Genomic DNA, 15,241 nt, shown 5'->3' with positions numbered 1-15,241 from the left:
TGTACATTCAGTTGAAATGCATAGAAATTATAGGCTTTGAGGACATCTCAATTCAAATAGTGCCACCAAATTATAGGTGGCCTAATTTGGGGTCATGTTGATTACCTGTCCTAGCATGGTGTGAAAGAAGTAAAAGAGTGATTGAATTCACACAACAATGTGATCCTGTTTCTGGCTGAGTAAATAGGTTTATTTATAGCCTATACATGCTAGTCCAAGATATTGGATTCCATAGTATATGTAATCAAAATTCAGATAATTCCATATACCCCCGCCTCCTCATATGCACAGCCCTGCTATCATCAGCATCCCTTTCTAGAGTGATACACTTGTTGCAATCAGTGAACCCACACTGACCCATCATTTCCACCCCAAATGTACAGTTTACAAGACAGTTCGCTCCTGCTGTGGATAGATCTGTGGGTTTGGACAAATCTACCAAGTGCAACTATTAGAGCATCATACAGAATACTCTCACTGTCCAAAACCCCGCGGTGCTCTGCCTATTCACCCCTCCCTCCTTTCTAACCCCTGGCAACCATTCAACTTTTTACCATCTCCATGGACAGTGGATTATGCCTTTTTGAGCTGAATAATATTCCATCGCCTGGATGCACCACAGTTTATTTAGCCTTTTGCCTTGGGAAGGGCATCTGGTTAAATACAAGTTCTGCAATGTATGAGTCAATTTCCTATATACATTACTGTGCAGGTTTTCCTGTGGACATAAGTTTTCAACTCCTTTGGGCAAATACCAAAAAGTATGATCGCTGAATGGTATGGTAAGAGTAAGCTTAGTTCCATACAAAACTGCCAAAAGTGTTTGCCGAAATGGCTACTCCCTTTTTGCATCTCTACCAGCAGTGAATGGCAGTTCTATTCCTCCACGTCCTCACCAGAATTTGGCACTGTGTTCTGGATTTGGGCCACTACAACGGGTATGTAATGTCTTCTCTGATTTGCATTTCCTTAATGACCTATAATGTTGAACATCTTTCTGATGCCTATTTGATACCTGTCTTAACTTTACTGATGAAGTGTCTGTTCAGATCCTTTGCCCACTTTGTAATTGCATCATTTCCTGTTGTTGAGTTTGAAATGTTCTTTGTTAGATGTGTTTTTGCAAATATTTTGTCCCAGTCTGTGATTTGTCTCTTTATACCCCGGATAATGTCTGTCACAGAGTACTTTTCCTTTTTTGCCACCTCATCTTGTTATTTCATATATTAATAAAAAGTATATTACTGTATCATTAATTTTTAAAATACTTTGCTGTTTGTATATAAATAAGATTTAATTCCTTACTATGCTTATGTTTCTTCATTTTTTGTCCTTAAAAACCTTTTTGTGAGAAGGCACCATAGATTTTATGGGACCACGTGGAAGTCTGTGCACAAAGAGATTAGAAACCCGTAGTTGGAATAAGGACCTGGGAGACTTCCCCACGACATCTCCACCTCCCATTTCCCTACCCCACTGACCCTGAAAGATGCCATTTTTGATATAAAATCTTCCTGTCTGTCTGACAAAGGGAGATCTCACCAGTCCCTATCTCTGGGGGTTTGGGGATGGGGATGGGGTGGGGGCACACAGAGGGTTCTATTGTCAGTGTACACAGTGATATCTTACACCATATTAACTCTAAAGCCTGGACAGAAGACATTCTACCAAAATGGCTGGGAGACATGGAAAATCAGGGGCATTTGATTTTCTTTTCTTATGTGTTTGATCAACTAAGTCTTTTATTTGTAAAACCATCATATAGTTGAGTTCCTCGTCATTTCTCCCAACCTTTATGGGCACATTTTATCATTATCCTCCCCTACGACCAACCCACAATCAAGCCTGAGTAGCTCATAGCATGAGATCGATGGATCCCTGAGAACTTAGTTGCTAGGATAAGAGTGGAAGAGAGAGCTTGGACTGTGAACGGTCTAAGATGTTCAAATTTGTCTCCATGTTCTTTACTAGAATCTACCCAAGGATCAGTCACCTATATTGCCTATAAAAAGCAAATTCTTTGCCCAGGTAACCTGCCCTCTGCCTCTCACCTCTACTTGTTTGCCTCCCCCATGCAGCTTTGGAGAACAGAGCAAAGCTTAGGCACTCTTCCAGCCTAGTCTTGGCCACAAAGAACTAGAGCTTCAGGTGGGAATGTACCAGCACTTTTCTCCTGACCTGTCTGCTCCTCTGAAATCTTTTTTCTTTAGAACCAGTTTGAATTCTTAGAGTTGTCTCCTCCCTCAGGGATGCATTAATAGCCACTCAGCAAGAAGAGAACTCTGTGGAAAGCAGATTCACTTAGAGCAGAAACTGCACAGTCAGTGGACAGATGAGTTCTTTCTGCTTTTTCCATGTCAGCCATAGGATTGGAAAGGGTTGAAGGCACGTGTAGTCATTCCTGCACAGTGACAACCTTGGCCAAGCTGACCGGGATGTGGGGAAGATGGCCACGGTCTATACCATTAAGCTGTTGCAAATGAAGCCAGGGATGTCCCAGGGGGGAGACTGGGAAAATCCTGGAGACATGAGAACACAATATACCAGAAATGTATGTAAAGAGGTGTCATAATAGAAGATGCAAGCAGCGGTCCGGTGCCTCATTCTTCATTTTCATGAAACTAGAGTGTAAAGCATGAGTGAAAGAGTGTGAGTCTCACACTGCTGGATTCTTTCTTTGCTACATGTCTTGGAGGGCACTGGTGGGGGAGGCTGCATTTCTCTGAGGCACACTAGAGCCGGTTTATGGTCCCCAATTCTTTCTCCATCCAAGGTTATCTCAGTTATGAGTCTTCTGTCTAATGATTTTGCAATTAGAACTCTCTCTCATTCCCTCCTTTTTGATTTTGTCAATAAATCACAAAAGGGAGTCACACACTGACCACATCTGATTCCAAATTCAAAAAAGGACACTGCGATCCTTTTCAACTCTGTTGGTTTACAGCTTCCTCATTAATAAAAGGAAATTTATGTTGGCCTTTTGACACTGTGGACATGCTAAATACAGAGAGTTGTTTGGAAATTCTTCCAACCTGCCCTCAGTTAGAAACACTGCATGAAATACTGGACTGTCAGACAAACGTGGATCTAGGCATTTCTCATAAAGAAGCTAAGTCACTACGGGGGTAGCTAGATTTTCTCATGATGAGCAAAAACACAAACAAAAAACAACACAATATCAACCAGCTGTCAATTGTAGAAATATAACTGGTAGGGTCCTTCTTCCACAAGCTGGATTCACAGAGTTTTCTGAGCTCCAGACATGAATCTATGACACTCACCTCCCTTTTCTGTGTCAGCAGTGCAGGGAAGGGCGCATTCCTGCACCACACACAGCACATCTCCCTGCTGAGGCTACTCCTAGTGTCCTTGTCTCAGCACAAGGTCGAGCCTTGAGACTCACAACAACCCCTCCTTGTCCTTAAAGGTAGGTCAAAGGTGGACAATTTGAAGATGTCCAAACAAAGTGACAAGACGTTCTGTGGTCCTGTGGTGGGAGTGGGAAAGAAGGAGGACATAGCCACCACACACTGATGGAGAGATTGGAGGGGAATTTCGGGCTGGGATATAGTACTTTAGTACAATATTAAGGTACCTAAAGTGCTGTCCCTTGAAATTCATGGTCTCCCCTTGGGGGGCTCAAAGGACCCTAGAAACTACCAACATCATTGACCTCACTTAAGCAGGAAAAATATATCTAGGGTTCAGAAAGTAGACTGTCATGGGTCACTTGGGAAGGCAACAGAAATTGTACTACAAGAGACAAAATCTTCTAAACGATTCCTGCTGTTTTCACCTGATGCCTATATAATGAAAGCCCCACGTCAAGTTTCTCTGCTTTCTCACAGAAGACGACCTACAAATGATACTGATCATCCCTTTTCTTTTTCTTTACTGCATGTTGGAAGCAGAAGTCTATTTCAAAGGAAAAAGGGATTTGAGCAGGTTTCTCATCCAAGAAAAACTTCCTTATTTCCTACAAAAACCTGTATAATCCAATTAATACTCTTCGCTTAGATGTAATCTTCATAATCTCTACTTTATCTTCTTAGTAGGTAAATCCATTCATATGGCCAAAAAGCACTCAGGGTGAGGAGAGGCCTAGGACAGCCCTGTCCCTCCCAGGCAGGCCGAAAGGAAGGAGGGCTACAGATGCCGAAGTCCTGCTCTCTGTTCTAAAAACTTCCCCAACAGCTTGCACATCAGCTCAGCTGGGTGACCTTTAAAACAGGCACTGCATGGAGCCCTGGAGTCTGTGGTAGAGGACGGGCTCCCTTCCAGCAGGAACACCAGATCCTCCAGCCTCTATAAGGATGCTGGTTCCCAGAATTCCTGGTTTATGCCTGTGAGATAATAGAAAAAATATATATTTGTCTCTGTCCAAAGTTCCTGGCCCAGGGCTCCCAAAACCATTGTCATCTCCTAGGACATAAAAACACTAGAAGCATCTTTTATTCCATGAAGAGGACCTCGAGTGGGCTCCTGGGTGGCCACTGGGCACCAGAAAGACCAAGCCATGATTACAAGCTTGGAACTTGCAGCCACATCACCCATCCTCTAGAGAAAGGGAAAGGGCTAAAATGGAGGTAATAATTGATCATGTCTACGTGAGGAAGCCTCTGTTATATCCCTACAGAGCAGGGATCAGACAGCTCCCATATTTTTGAGCACATGCAGCTGGGGAGTGACACACCCCAAAGTCATGGGGACGAAAACCATTGATCCTCCCAGTCAAGACTGTGAATCTCTCCATCTAGCTCTTCATCTGATCTTTTCTCATATCCCTGAGTAAACTAGTAAACACAAGTAGGTGATTCTCTGAGTTCTGTGAGTTCCTCTGGAAAATTTTTCACACCAGAGGCCAGGTTCATGGGAACCCCCACCCACAACTGCTCAAGGGCAGGGGCTTCTTCTTGAGCCCTTCAGTCCCATTAGACAATGAAACTGCTGATGGGCTAGTCCTTCTCTGGGGGCCTCAATGTCACCCTTAGAGCCATGGCCAGCTGCTCTGGAGGATGAAGTGCAGACACAAAACCACTGAGAGCAGACCCAGAGCCAGGAGGCTGTGCCCCTGAGGAAACTCCATCTTGAAAGTGCTTGGTGTCCTCCTCCACAAAGCTGGTCTGGAGCTGCCACCTGCCAAAGATATTCAGATCAAGCATTTTGTATAATCATGCCTAGAATTGCATGTATTCAGGTGTTTTTTTTTTTTTTTTCAATTCCATGCGATATCAGGTTTAAATTACCTGAGATCTAACAGAACTACAAACTCTATTGTTTTAGCTTCTCCAGCATTTGATTGCCTGACAATGAGTTGAGTTGTAAGGTAATTTGAGGTTGACACAATTTGCACCAACACCTGACTAACACCTACATCAGACTGACACAGGCAGAATCATCAGGTTATGTCCCTACTTTAATGCATGATGGTTGATAAACTGATGCCCAGAGCAGCTCTGACTGCACACCCTGTCCCACAGTGACTGTGGGTCACCAAAAACCCAGGAAAATGTCCATCATAGGTACAAGTGGCTGCTACACATTCAAACAGTTACCCAGTTCTTGCTATTCTCACCTACAGAATCTATTCTTGAACTGCAGAGTCATGGCTGTGGATGCCAAGCATAAACCCATGCGAGAGAAACAACTTCTCACACAGAGCTAACAAGGAACCAGAACCCCTGATAGCAACTTTTTACACATCATGAGGCAGCCTCTATATGGGAAGGGGTCTTCTGGCCATCATAAGAAAAAAATAATGTAGAAGGAAACATTACAAAATGAAACAGTATTCTTCTGGCCCATCCTTATAGGAAGTGCATCTCTTAAGAGATTTCTTTACTGTTATGGGGTGTGTGTGCATCTGTCTGTCTGTGTGTCTATCTATCTGGGGAGAGAGAGAGAAGTAGGATCAATACTCACCAGATTGTAACAAATGGTTACCACAAATGTCATCCTCACTGCCTGCAGCATAAATTCTGTCTCTGTCCCTATTCTCTTCTCCAGGACTATGACTTTTCTACTTGTGAGTGAGAGATTCTTTCCTACTCCTATAGGTTTTTTACATTCATCTTCACATAGAGTATAATATACGAGGTCCCAGCTTGAATTTAATACATTATTAAATTATTATTAAATTATCTAAAACTATTAACCTGGAAATAGCAGATCCCAGAGACTCCTGAACCATCTCTAATTCATCCTGGGATCCGGAGATTGCCGATCAATCAGCTGGAGTGGGAGTGGGACCTATTTCCTCCTGGACATTAGCTGGCAGGAATCCAAGCAGGATGGCCTTTCACCTGGCAGATATGGACTCTGGACACTCATGACTGTATTGTCAGGGTCTTTGGAGCTGTCTCAGAAGGCAGGGCTATGAGCACTGTATCCTGCCACAAATGCTGATTACCACAGGGATATTCTGCTTCCCACACAGGCACTAAGGAATTTGTCTCTGTTATATTTCCTCCAAACATAGAAGACATTTTAAGTTACTGCTCTCCCAGGAGAGGGACCTGCACCCTGCCTTTGGCCCTTTCCACTCTGCCACACCCACCATGGGATTTGCATATTGTATCCTGGGGAGGACCTGCCTTGGAAGTCTGACATAAAGGTCAGCTCTGAGCTTGTGTTTACTTACTAGGACTCATCAGTTCAGCTTCTCAAAATGAGGTTCCCTTCTCAGCTCCTAGGGCTGCTGATGCTCTGGGTCCCAGGTAAGAGCAGAGGGGGGATGATATGAGAGATTGGGGTAGGGTGGGTAAGCTCGCCAGGTGCTAATGTTTTCTATTCTGTCCAGGGGTTGGAATGTCCCTCATCTAGGGGAATTTAATTTTTAAACCTGTGGAAATTAATAAGAAACTGAGAACAGTGCTCTAGTGAGATTCTAAAAAAAGAAGCAAACAAAAAAAGACCACTCCGTGCCCTTCAATGTTGGGTTATTTGTGAATATTAGATATTTTTGGAGTCAACAATAATACTACAAAAAGCTTAAAATCATGAATATGGCTCATAATGTTTCTAATTAACCTGTACTTATCTCATTATTTTAGGATCCAGTGGGGAGGCCGTGCTGACACAGACCACCCCACTCACCCTGTCTGTCACCTCCGGAGAGCCGGCCTCCAACTCCTGCAGGGCCAGTCAGAGCCTTGTACACAGTAATGGAAACACCTCTTTAAATTGGTTCCTGCAGAAGCCAGGCCAGTCATCACAGATCCTGATCTACTTGGTTTCCAGCCGTGTCTCTGGAATCCCAGACAGGTTCAGTGGCAGCGGGTCAGGGACAGATTTCACCCTGACAATCAGCAGGGTGGAGGCTGGCGATGTGGGAGTTTATTACTGTCAGCAAGATACACATGATCCTCCCACAATGTTTCAGCCCCAAGCACAAACCTCTCTGGTGGTCCCCACTGGGCACATGTGTTGCCTGAGCGGGAAGCCGGCATCATAGAAGCTCTGAGCTGCCATCAGAGGCAGGTGCTGGGGAACTCAGGGCAGTAACATGCAGCTGAGTGCTCTGGACCGAGTCCTGGCCCCTGGGTGCAAACAGCCTCAGTGGGGCACAACCAGCTCCAGGAGGGACATGATCAGCCTGCAGGATGATGGGTGAGCTGCCAGAGACAACCACCCTGAACCTCACCCTGACCCTCCTGGAATGTGTGCAGGGGTCAGGAACAGTTACTCAGTTTGAGCATCAGAAACCTGAGCCACTTATGGGACAACTACAAGTTCCATACATTTTGGAGCTAACAGATTTTGCCATATTTTCAATAGGATAATATTTGGTATCATGCAGAAATTGTATGTTTTCTATTTCCACTCTCTCACCTTCTTCTTTCCCAGTTACACTAACTGCTCATGTACGATGTTCTCTATGGAAAAAAGGATATCCATTTTCTTACAACAGACATAAAAACTATTGTTCAAATAGGTTCCACTTTTAAACATAAAACCCCAAATCTTTTAACCTATACAAGAAAATACATAGCAGAATGTATTGAGATAGGAGTACAGGGTAGGAAGATCAGATCCAGGAAAGCATATCTGGTTCTCATTCCCATTTCTTCTGATCAAGGAAAGGTTCCTGAAAGTAGTAACTTCCAATCCCATCACTTATAGAGTTATTCGGGCACCAGAAAACAACCAAAACCACAGTCTTGAGACCCCACTCTAGTACTTTATAATCACCAGAGAGTAAGCCCATGGAAGGAGGCTCAGCAGAACCAGGCACATTCCTATATCACACACAGCACCTTGGCCCCTCAAGGCTGACCCCAGTATTCTTGTCTCAACACAAGGAGGGGCTTGATGCTCATAATAACCTCTCCTTGTCCTTTAAGGTAGGTCAACTGTACAAAAATTGTGGCTATGAAAGCAACGCGACAAGATATTCTGTGGTCTTAGGGTATGAGTGGGTAAGAAGGACATAAATCTCAACTATAGAAAATTCCATAGAAAACGGAGGGGAATTTGGGGATAGGGATACAGTACCTAACTACAGTACTTCAGTTACTTAATGTTGCTGTCCATGGAAATTCATGTTTTCCCATTGGGGTCTCAAAGGGATCCTAGAAAGTACCAAATTCCTTATCACCATTTCTCAAGGGAAAAAGATCTCCAGGGTTCAGAAAGTGGCTTCCTAGGGGTCATTCAGTAAAGCAATGAGAATTGTAGTTTGGGAGTCAAAATCTAAATGATTCCACTTTGCACTTGATTCCTATAAAATTAAAACCTTCATGTAAATTTTCTCTACTTTCTCCCAGAAGACAACATACAAGTGACTTTGATCATTTCTTTCCTTTATCTTTTTTTTAATTATTTTTTTTATTTTTATAAACATATAATATATTTTTATCCCCAGGGGTACAGGTCTGTGAATCGCCAGGTTTACACACTTCACAGCACTCACTAAAGCACATACCTTCCCCAATGTCCATAATCCCACCCCCTTCTCCCAACCCCCCTCCCCCCAGCAACCCCCAGTTTGTGTTTTGAGTTTAAGAGTCACTTATGGTTTGTCTCCCTCCCCATCCCATCTTGTTTCATTGATTCTTCTCCTACCCACTTAAGCCCCCATGTTGCATCACCACTTCCTCATATCAGGGAGATCATATGATAGTTGTCTTTCTCCACTTGATTTATTTTGCTAAGCATGATACGCTCTAATTCCATCTACATCGTTGCAAATGGCAAGATTTCATTTCTTTTGATGGCTGCATAGTATTCCATTGTGTATATATACCACATCTTCTTTATCCAGTCATCTGTTGATGGACATCTTGGTTCTTTCCATAGTTTGGCTATTGTGGACATTGCTGCTATAAACATCCGGGTGCACATGCCCCTTCGGATCACTACGTTTGTATCTTTAGGGTAAATACCCAGTAGTGCTATTGCTGGGTCATAGGGTAGTTCTATTTTCAACATTTTGAGGAACCTCCAAGTTGTTTTCCAGAGAGGTTGCACCAGCTTTCATTCCCACCAACAGTGTGGGAGGGTTCCCCTTTCTCCGCATCCTCACCAGCATCTGTCATTTCCTGATTTGTTAATTTTAGCCATTCTGACTGGTGTGAGGTGATAGCTCATTGTGGTTTTGATTTGTATTTCCCTGATGCTGAGTTATATGAAGCACTTTCTCATGTGTCTGTTGGCCATCTGGATGTCTTCTTTGCAGAAATGTCTGTTCATGTCTTCTGCCCATTTCTTGATTGGATTATTTGTTCTTTGGGTGTTGAGTTTGCTAAGTTCTTTATAGATTTTGGACACTAGCCCTTTATCTGATATGTCATTTGCAAATATCTTCTACCAATCTGTCAATTGTCTTTTGGTTTTGTTAACTGTTTCCTTTGCTGTGCAATAGCTTTTGATCTTGATAAAATCCCAATAGTTCATTTTTGCCCTTGCTTCCCTTGCCTTTAGTGATGTTCCTAGGAAGATGTTGCTGCGGTTGAGGTCGAAGAGGTTGCTGCCTGTGATCTCCTCAAGGATTTTGATGGAGTCCTTTCTCACATTGAGGTCCTTCATCCATTTTGAGTCAATTTTCATGTGTGGTGTAAGGAAATGGTCCAATTTCATTTTTCTGCATGTGGCTGTCCAATTTTTCCAACACCATTTATTAAAGAGGCTGTCTTTTTTCCATTGGACATTCTTTCTTGCTTTGTTGAAGATTAGTTGACCATAGTTCTTTCCTTTATCTTAATTGAACTTTATAAGCAGAAGTTTATTTTGAGAGAAAAGGGGACGTAGCTTGGTTCGCTTCCAAGCAGAGCTCACTCATTTCCCAGAAGAACTTATAAAGTTCACTTAATATTCTTTAATTTAGATATAATGGTCATATTCCCTGTTTTATTTTTCTTAAGTAGGCAAATACATTAATACTATCACAGAGTCCTCAGAGTGAGGAAGGGGCCTAGGACAGCATTGTCCCTCCCAGGCAGTCAGAAAGGAAGGATGGCTACAGATGCCAAAGTCCAGCTCTCTTCTCTAAAAAGTTATCCAACAGCTCCCTCTTCCACTCAGCTGAGTGTCCTTTACAAAATGCACATTTTGGGGAGGGTAGTGCCTGGATGGCTCAGTTGGCTGAGGTCATGATCTTTGGGTCCTGGGGTAAGGCTTCCTGCTCAGTCAGAGTCTACATCTCTCTCTCTTGCCCCTTCCCCTAAACATGCACACTCACACTCACCCACCCTCTTTCCCTCTCTCAAATAAATAAATTCTTAAGATCAAACAAACAAATTAATTAATTAATTAAAAAAAAAAAAAAAAAAACAGGCACTGCTTGGAGCCCTGGAGTCTGTGGTAAAGGATGGGCTCCCTTCCAGCAGAAACACCAGGCCATCCAGCCTGTATAAGGATGCTGGTTCCCAGAATTCCTGATTTATGCCTGTGATATAATAGAAAATATATATATTCGTCTCTGTCAAAGTTCCTGGCTCAGGGCTCCCAAACCCTTGTCATCTCCTAGGACATAAAAACACAGAAGCATCTTTTATTCTGTGAAGAGGACCCCGAGTGGGCTCCTGGATGGCCACTGGGCACCAGAAAGACCAAGCCATGATTACAAGCTTGGAACTTGCAGCCACATCACCTATCCTCTAGAGAAAGGAAAGGGGCTAAAACAGAGCTAATAATTGTTCATATCTACGTGAGGAAGCCTCTGTTATATCCCTACAGAGCAGGGTTCAGAAAGCTCCCATATTCTTGAGCACATGCAGCTGGGGGGTGACACACCCCAATGCCATGGGGACAAAAACCATTGATCTTCCCAGTCTTGGCCCTGTGAATCTCTCCATCTAGCTCTTCATCTGATCCTTTCTCATATTCCCGAGTAAACTAGTAAACACAAGTAGGTGATTCTCTGAGTTCTGTGAGCTGCTCTGGAAAACACTTGAGGAAAACACCTGAGGATAAGTCCATGGGAACCCCACCCACAAGTGGTCAAGGACAGGGGCTCCTTCTCTGTGCCCTTCACTCCCATTAGATGATGAGACTCCTGATGGGCTAGTCCTTCTCCAGCGGGGCCTCCACACTGCCCTGTAGAGCCAAGGGCAGCTGCTCTGAAGGATGAACTGTAGATACAAAACTACTGAGAGCAGACCCAGAACCAGGAGGCTGTGTCCCTGAGGAAACTCCCTCTTTAAAGTGCTTGGTGTTCTCCACACAGCTGGTCAGGGACCACCACCTGCCAAAGATATTCAGTTCAAGCATTTTGTGAATCATGCCTAAAATTGCATATTTTCAGGATTTTTTTTTTAAATTCTGTGTGGTATCTGGCTTAAATTACCTGAGATTTAGTGGAACTACAAACTATTCGTTCAGTTTCTCCAGGGTTTTGATTGCCTGGCAGTGACTTGAGTTGTGAGATAATTTGAAGTTGACACAATTCTCATTATCAACTAACACCTACATCAGGCTGACACAGGCAGAATCATCAGGTTATGTCCTAGCTTTAATGAAGGATGGTTGGTAAACTGATGCTCCGAACAGCTCTGACCCCGCACCCTGTTCCATAGTAACTGTGGTTCACCGAAGACCCCAGAAAAAGTCCATCATAGATATGGGTGACAACAAATTATTGGAATTTTTATCCTAGTCCTTACTATTCTCACCTACAGAATCTCTATGTGAGAGACACAGCTTCTCACACAGAGCTAACTAACAATGAACGAGACCCCCTAACAGAAATTGGTTATACGTGATGAAGAAGCCTCTGTGTGGGAAGGGAAAACATTGTTTTCTGGGAAATGGGAAACATTATTCATTCTGTCCATCCCCTTAGACAATAATGACTTGAGAAATCTCTTTGTTTGATATACGATGTGTGTGTGTGCACTTGCGTATGTGTGTGTGTGTGTACCTTATCTAATATGCACCAAATGGTAATGTATGTGTCTATCATCTGTCTGCTTTCCCTACTATTCACCTATCCATCTATCAGTCTCTCTGAGGAGAAAGACAGAAGTATGACAGGATACACACCACATTATAACAATTTGTTGCCACAAAATTCATACTCACTGTCTGAAGTATACAATTCTGTCTTCTCTCCTATTCTTTTCTGCAGGACCATGAGTTCTTTTGCATAAGAGAGATTCTTTTCTACCTGTTAAGTTCCTCTCACTTTCATCTTCTCAAAGAGTAGATAATTCAAGAGGTGTTAGCATGAGTTTAATTCATTTTAAATCATTATTAAATTGTCTAAAACCGTTAACCTGGAAACAGCAGATCCCAGAGACTCTAGTTCATCCTGGGATCTGGAAGTCGCCAGACAATCAGCTAAAGTGGAAGTGGGACCTGTTTCCTCCTGGACATTAGCTGACAGGAATCCAAACAGAATGGCCATACACCTGCCAGAAATGGGCTCTGAACACTCATGCCTGTATCATCAGGGTCTCTGGAGTTTTCTCAGAAGGCAGAGCTATGAGCACTGTGTTCTGCCAAAGATACTGATTATCACAGGGAGATCCTGCTTCCCACACAAGCTGTAGGGAATTTGTCTCTGTTAGGTTTCCTCCAAACACAGAAAACATTTTAAGTTACTGCTCTCCCAGGAGAGGGACCTGCACCCTGCCTTTGGCTCTTTCCACTCTGCCACACCCACCATGGGATTTGCATATTGTCCCCTGGGGAGGACCTTGCCTTGGAAGTCTGACATAAAGGTCAGCTCTGAGCTTGTGTTTACTTATTAGGACTCATCAGTTCAGATTCTCAAAATGAGGTTCCCTTCTCAGCTCCTGGGGCTGCTGATGCTCTGGGTCCCAGGTAAGAGCAGAAGGAGAATGAGATGGGAGATTGGGGTGGGGAGGGTGAGCTGTCTGGGTGCTATTACTCCCTATGTGTGCTCTGTCCAGGATTGAGATTGCCCTCCAACAAGTGGAATTAAATATTGAGATCTGTTAAGATTACGAAGATGCTACAGGAACAAAGAACAGTGTTTTAGTGAGATGCTGAAGGAAAAAAATGGGGCCACTCTGTGCCCTGCAATTCCTGGGTTATCCATGGAAATTAGCCCTAGACTAGGAATCCAATCACAAAATATGATTTAGCCTAATATAAATGATATTTAAAATCATTAAAATGGATTATAATGTGTCTCCTCATTATTGTAGGATCCAGTGGGGAGGTTGTGATGACACAGACCCCACTCTCACTGACTGTCACACCCGGAGAGCCAGCCTCCATCTCCTGCAGGGCCAGTCAGAGCCTTGTACACAGTGATGGAAACACCTATTTGCATTGGTACCTGCAGAAGCCAGGCCAGTCCCCACAGCTCCTGATCTACAGCCATTTCACTGGGGTCCCAGACAGGTTCAGTGGCAGTGGGTCAGGGACAGATTTCACCCTGACAATCAACAGGATGGAGGCTGATGATGTGGGAGTTTATTACTGTCAGCAAGGTATACAATATCCTCTCACAATGGTTCAGGCGCAAACACAAACCTCTCCGTTTGGCAGTCCGCACTGGGCACGTGTGATGGCTGAGCAGGGAGCCGGCACAGCAGAAGCTCTGAGCTGGCATCAGAGGCAGGTGCTGGGGAAGTCAGGACAGTAACATGCAGCTGAGTGCTCTGAACAGAAACCCGACCCCTGGGCGCCAACAGGCTCAGCAGGGCACAACCAGCTGTGGAAGGGACATGATCATCCTGTGGGCTGAGCAATGAGCTGGCAGGCACAGCCACCCTGAACCTCACCCTGACCCTCCTGGCTTGAGTGCATGGGTCAGGGACAATTACTCAGCCTGAGCGTCAGAAACCTGAGGCATATTTGTGGCAACACAATTACATACATTTTTGAGCTAACAAAGTTTGTGATATTTTCAGTAGGATGGTATTTGATATCATTCACAATTTATTATTGCTTATTTTCCCACTTTCTGAATTTCTTCTTTCCCAGTTATACTGTTTTTGTGCTATGTTCTCTAAATAACATTCTGTACACACTACCCCCATAGGAAATATGGCTGAGAACGATCAGTAAACCTTTTTTTTCAAGCTCCCAAAAAGACTTGGAAACCCATAGCAAATATAAGCTCCTAATCCTGTAAATACAATGTCCATATATGCAATGAAATTTTACTCAGCCATAAGAAGAATGAAATCTAGCCATTTGGGACAACATCGATGAACCAGTAGGGTATTATGTAAGGTGAAGTAGGTAGAGAGAAAGGCAAACATCATATGATTTCATTTATATGTAGAATCTAAAACAGAAAGCAAAACAAACAAACAAAAAAGGCAGAAAGACCCATGAATACAGACACTAGACTGGTGTTTGCCTGAGGGGAAGGGAACAGGCAGGAGGGGAAGAATGTGTGAAGAAGATTGGGAAGAACCTGCCTCCAGTTATGGAATGAGCAGGTCACAGGGATGAAAGGTACAAGAAAGGAATGTAGTTTATGATTTTCTAACAGTGTTGTGCGGAGAGAGACGGTAGCTACACCTGCAATAAGCAGAGCATAGCATACCGATGTGTCAAAAAAGAATTCTGAGAATGCCTCAGGGAATTTAGGATCTCGGTTTTGGAAACTGCTATGGCAATGTAAATTAAGTAGCCACAGTCCTAGAAGTAAATGCTAAATTTAAATATTGTCAGATTTGATGAAGAGCTCTATTTTATATAAAGCTTCATACTGAACAATCTTTAATAGGACAATTTTAGGATTAGTTGTAATTGAAGGGATAGAAGTGGAATGTAAAAAACAGGTGTTTTGAAGTGCATGCAAATTATGGAGCTACTTTCA

The 15,241-nt window shown here is 43.4% G+C and overlaps 2 gene segments (V, D, J or C); both read left to right on the top strand.

The window, feature by feature from the left end:
• The first annotated feature begins 6,644 nt into the window (after positions 1-6,644).
• Positions 6,645-7,453, top strand: LOC132022328 (immunoglobulin kappa variable 2-29-like). The segment is given in 2 exon segments: positions 6,645-6,716; positions 7,053-7,453. Coding segments are annotated over 2 exon segments (450 nt in total).
• A 5,724-nt stretch (positions 7,454-13,177) lies between these two features.
• Positions 13,178-14,053, top strand: LOC132022327 (immunoglobulin kappa variable 2-29-like). The segment is given in 2 exon segments: positions 13,178-13,263; positions 13,611-14,053. Coding segments are annotated over 2 exon segments (492 nt in total).
• Positions 14,054-15,241: the final 1,188 nt, after the last annotated feature.

This window comes from Mustela nigripes, chromosome 7, assembly GCF_022355385.1.
Source record: "Mustela nigripes isolate SB6536 chromosome 7, MUSNIG.SB6536, whole genome shotgun sequence".
NCBI lineage: Eukaryota > Metazoa > Chordata > Mammalia > Carnivora > Mustelidae > Mustela > Mustela nigripes.
The sequence above is the reverse complement of the archived record's forward strand: the minus strand, read 5'-3'. Positions and strand labels throughout refer to the sequence as shown.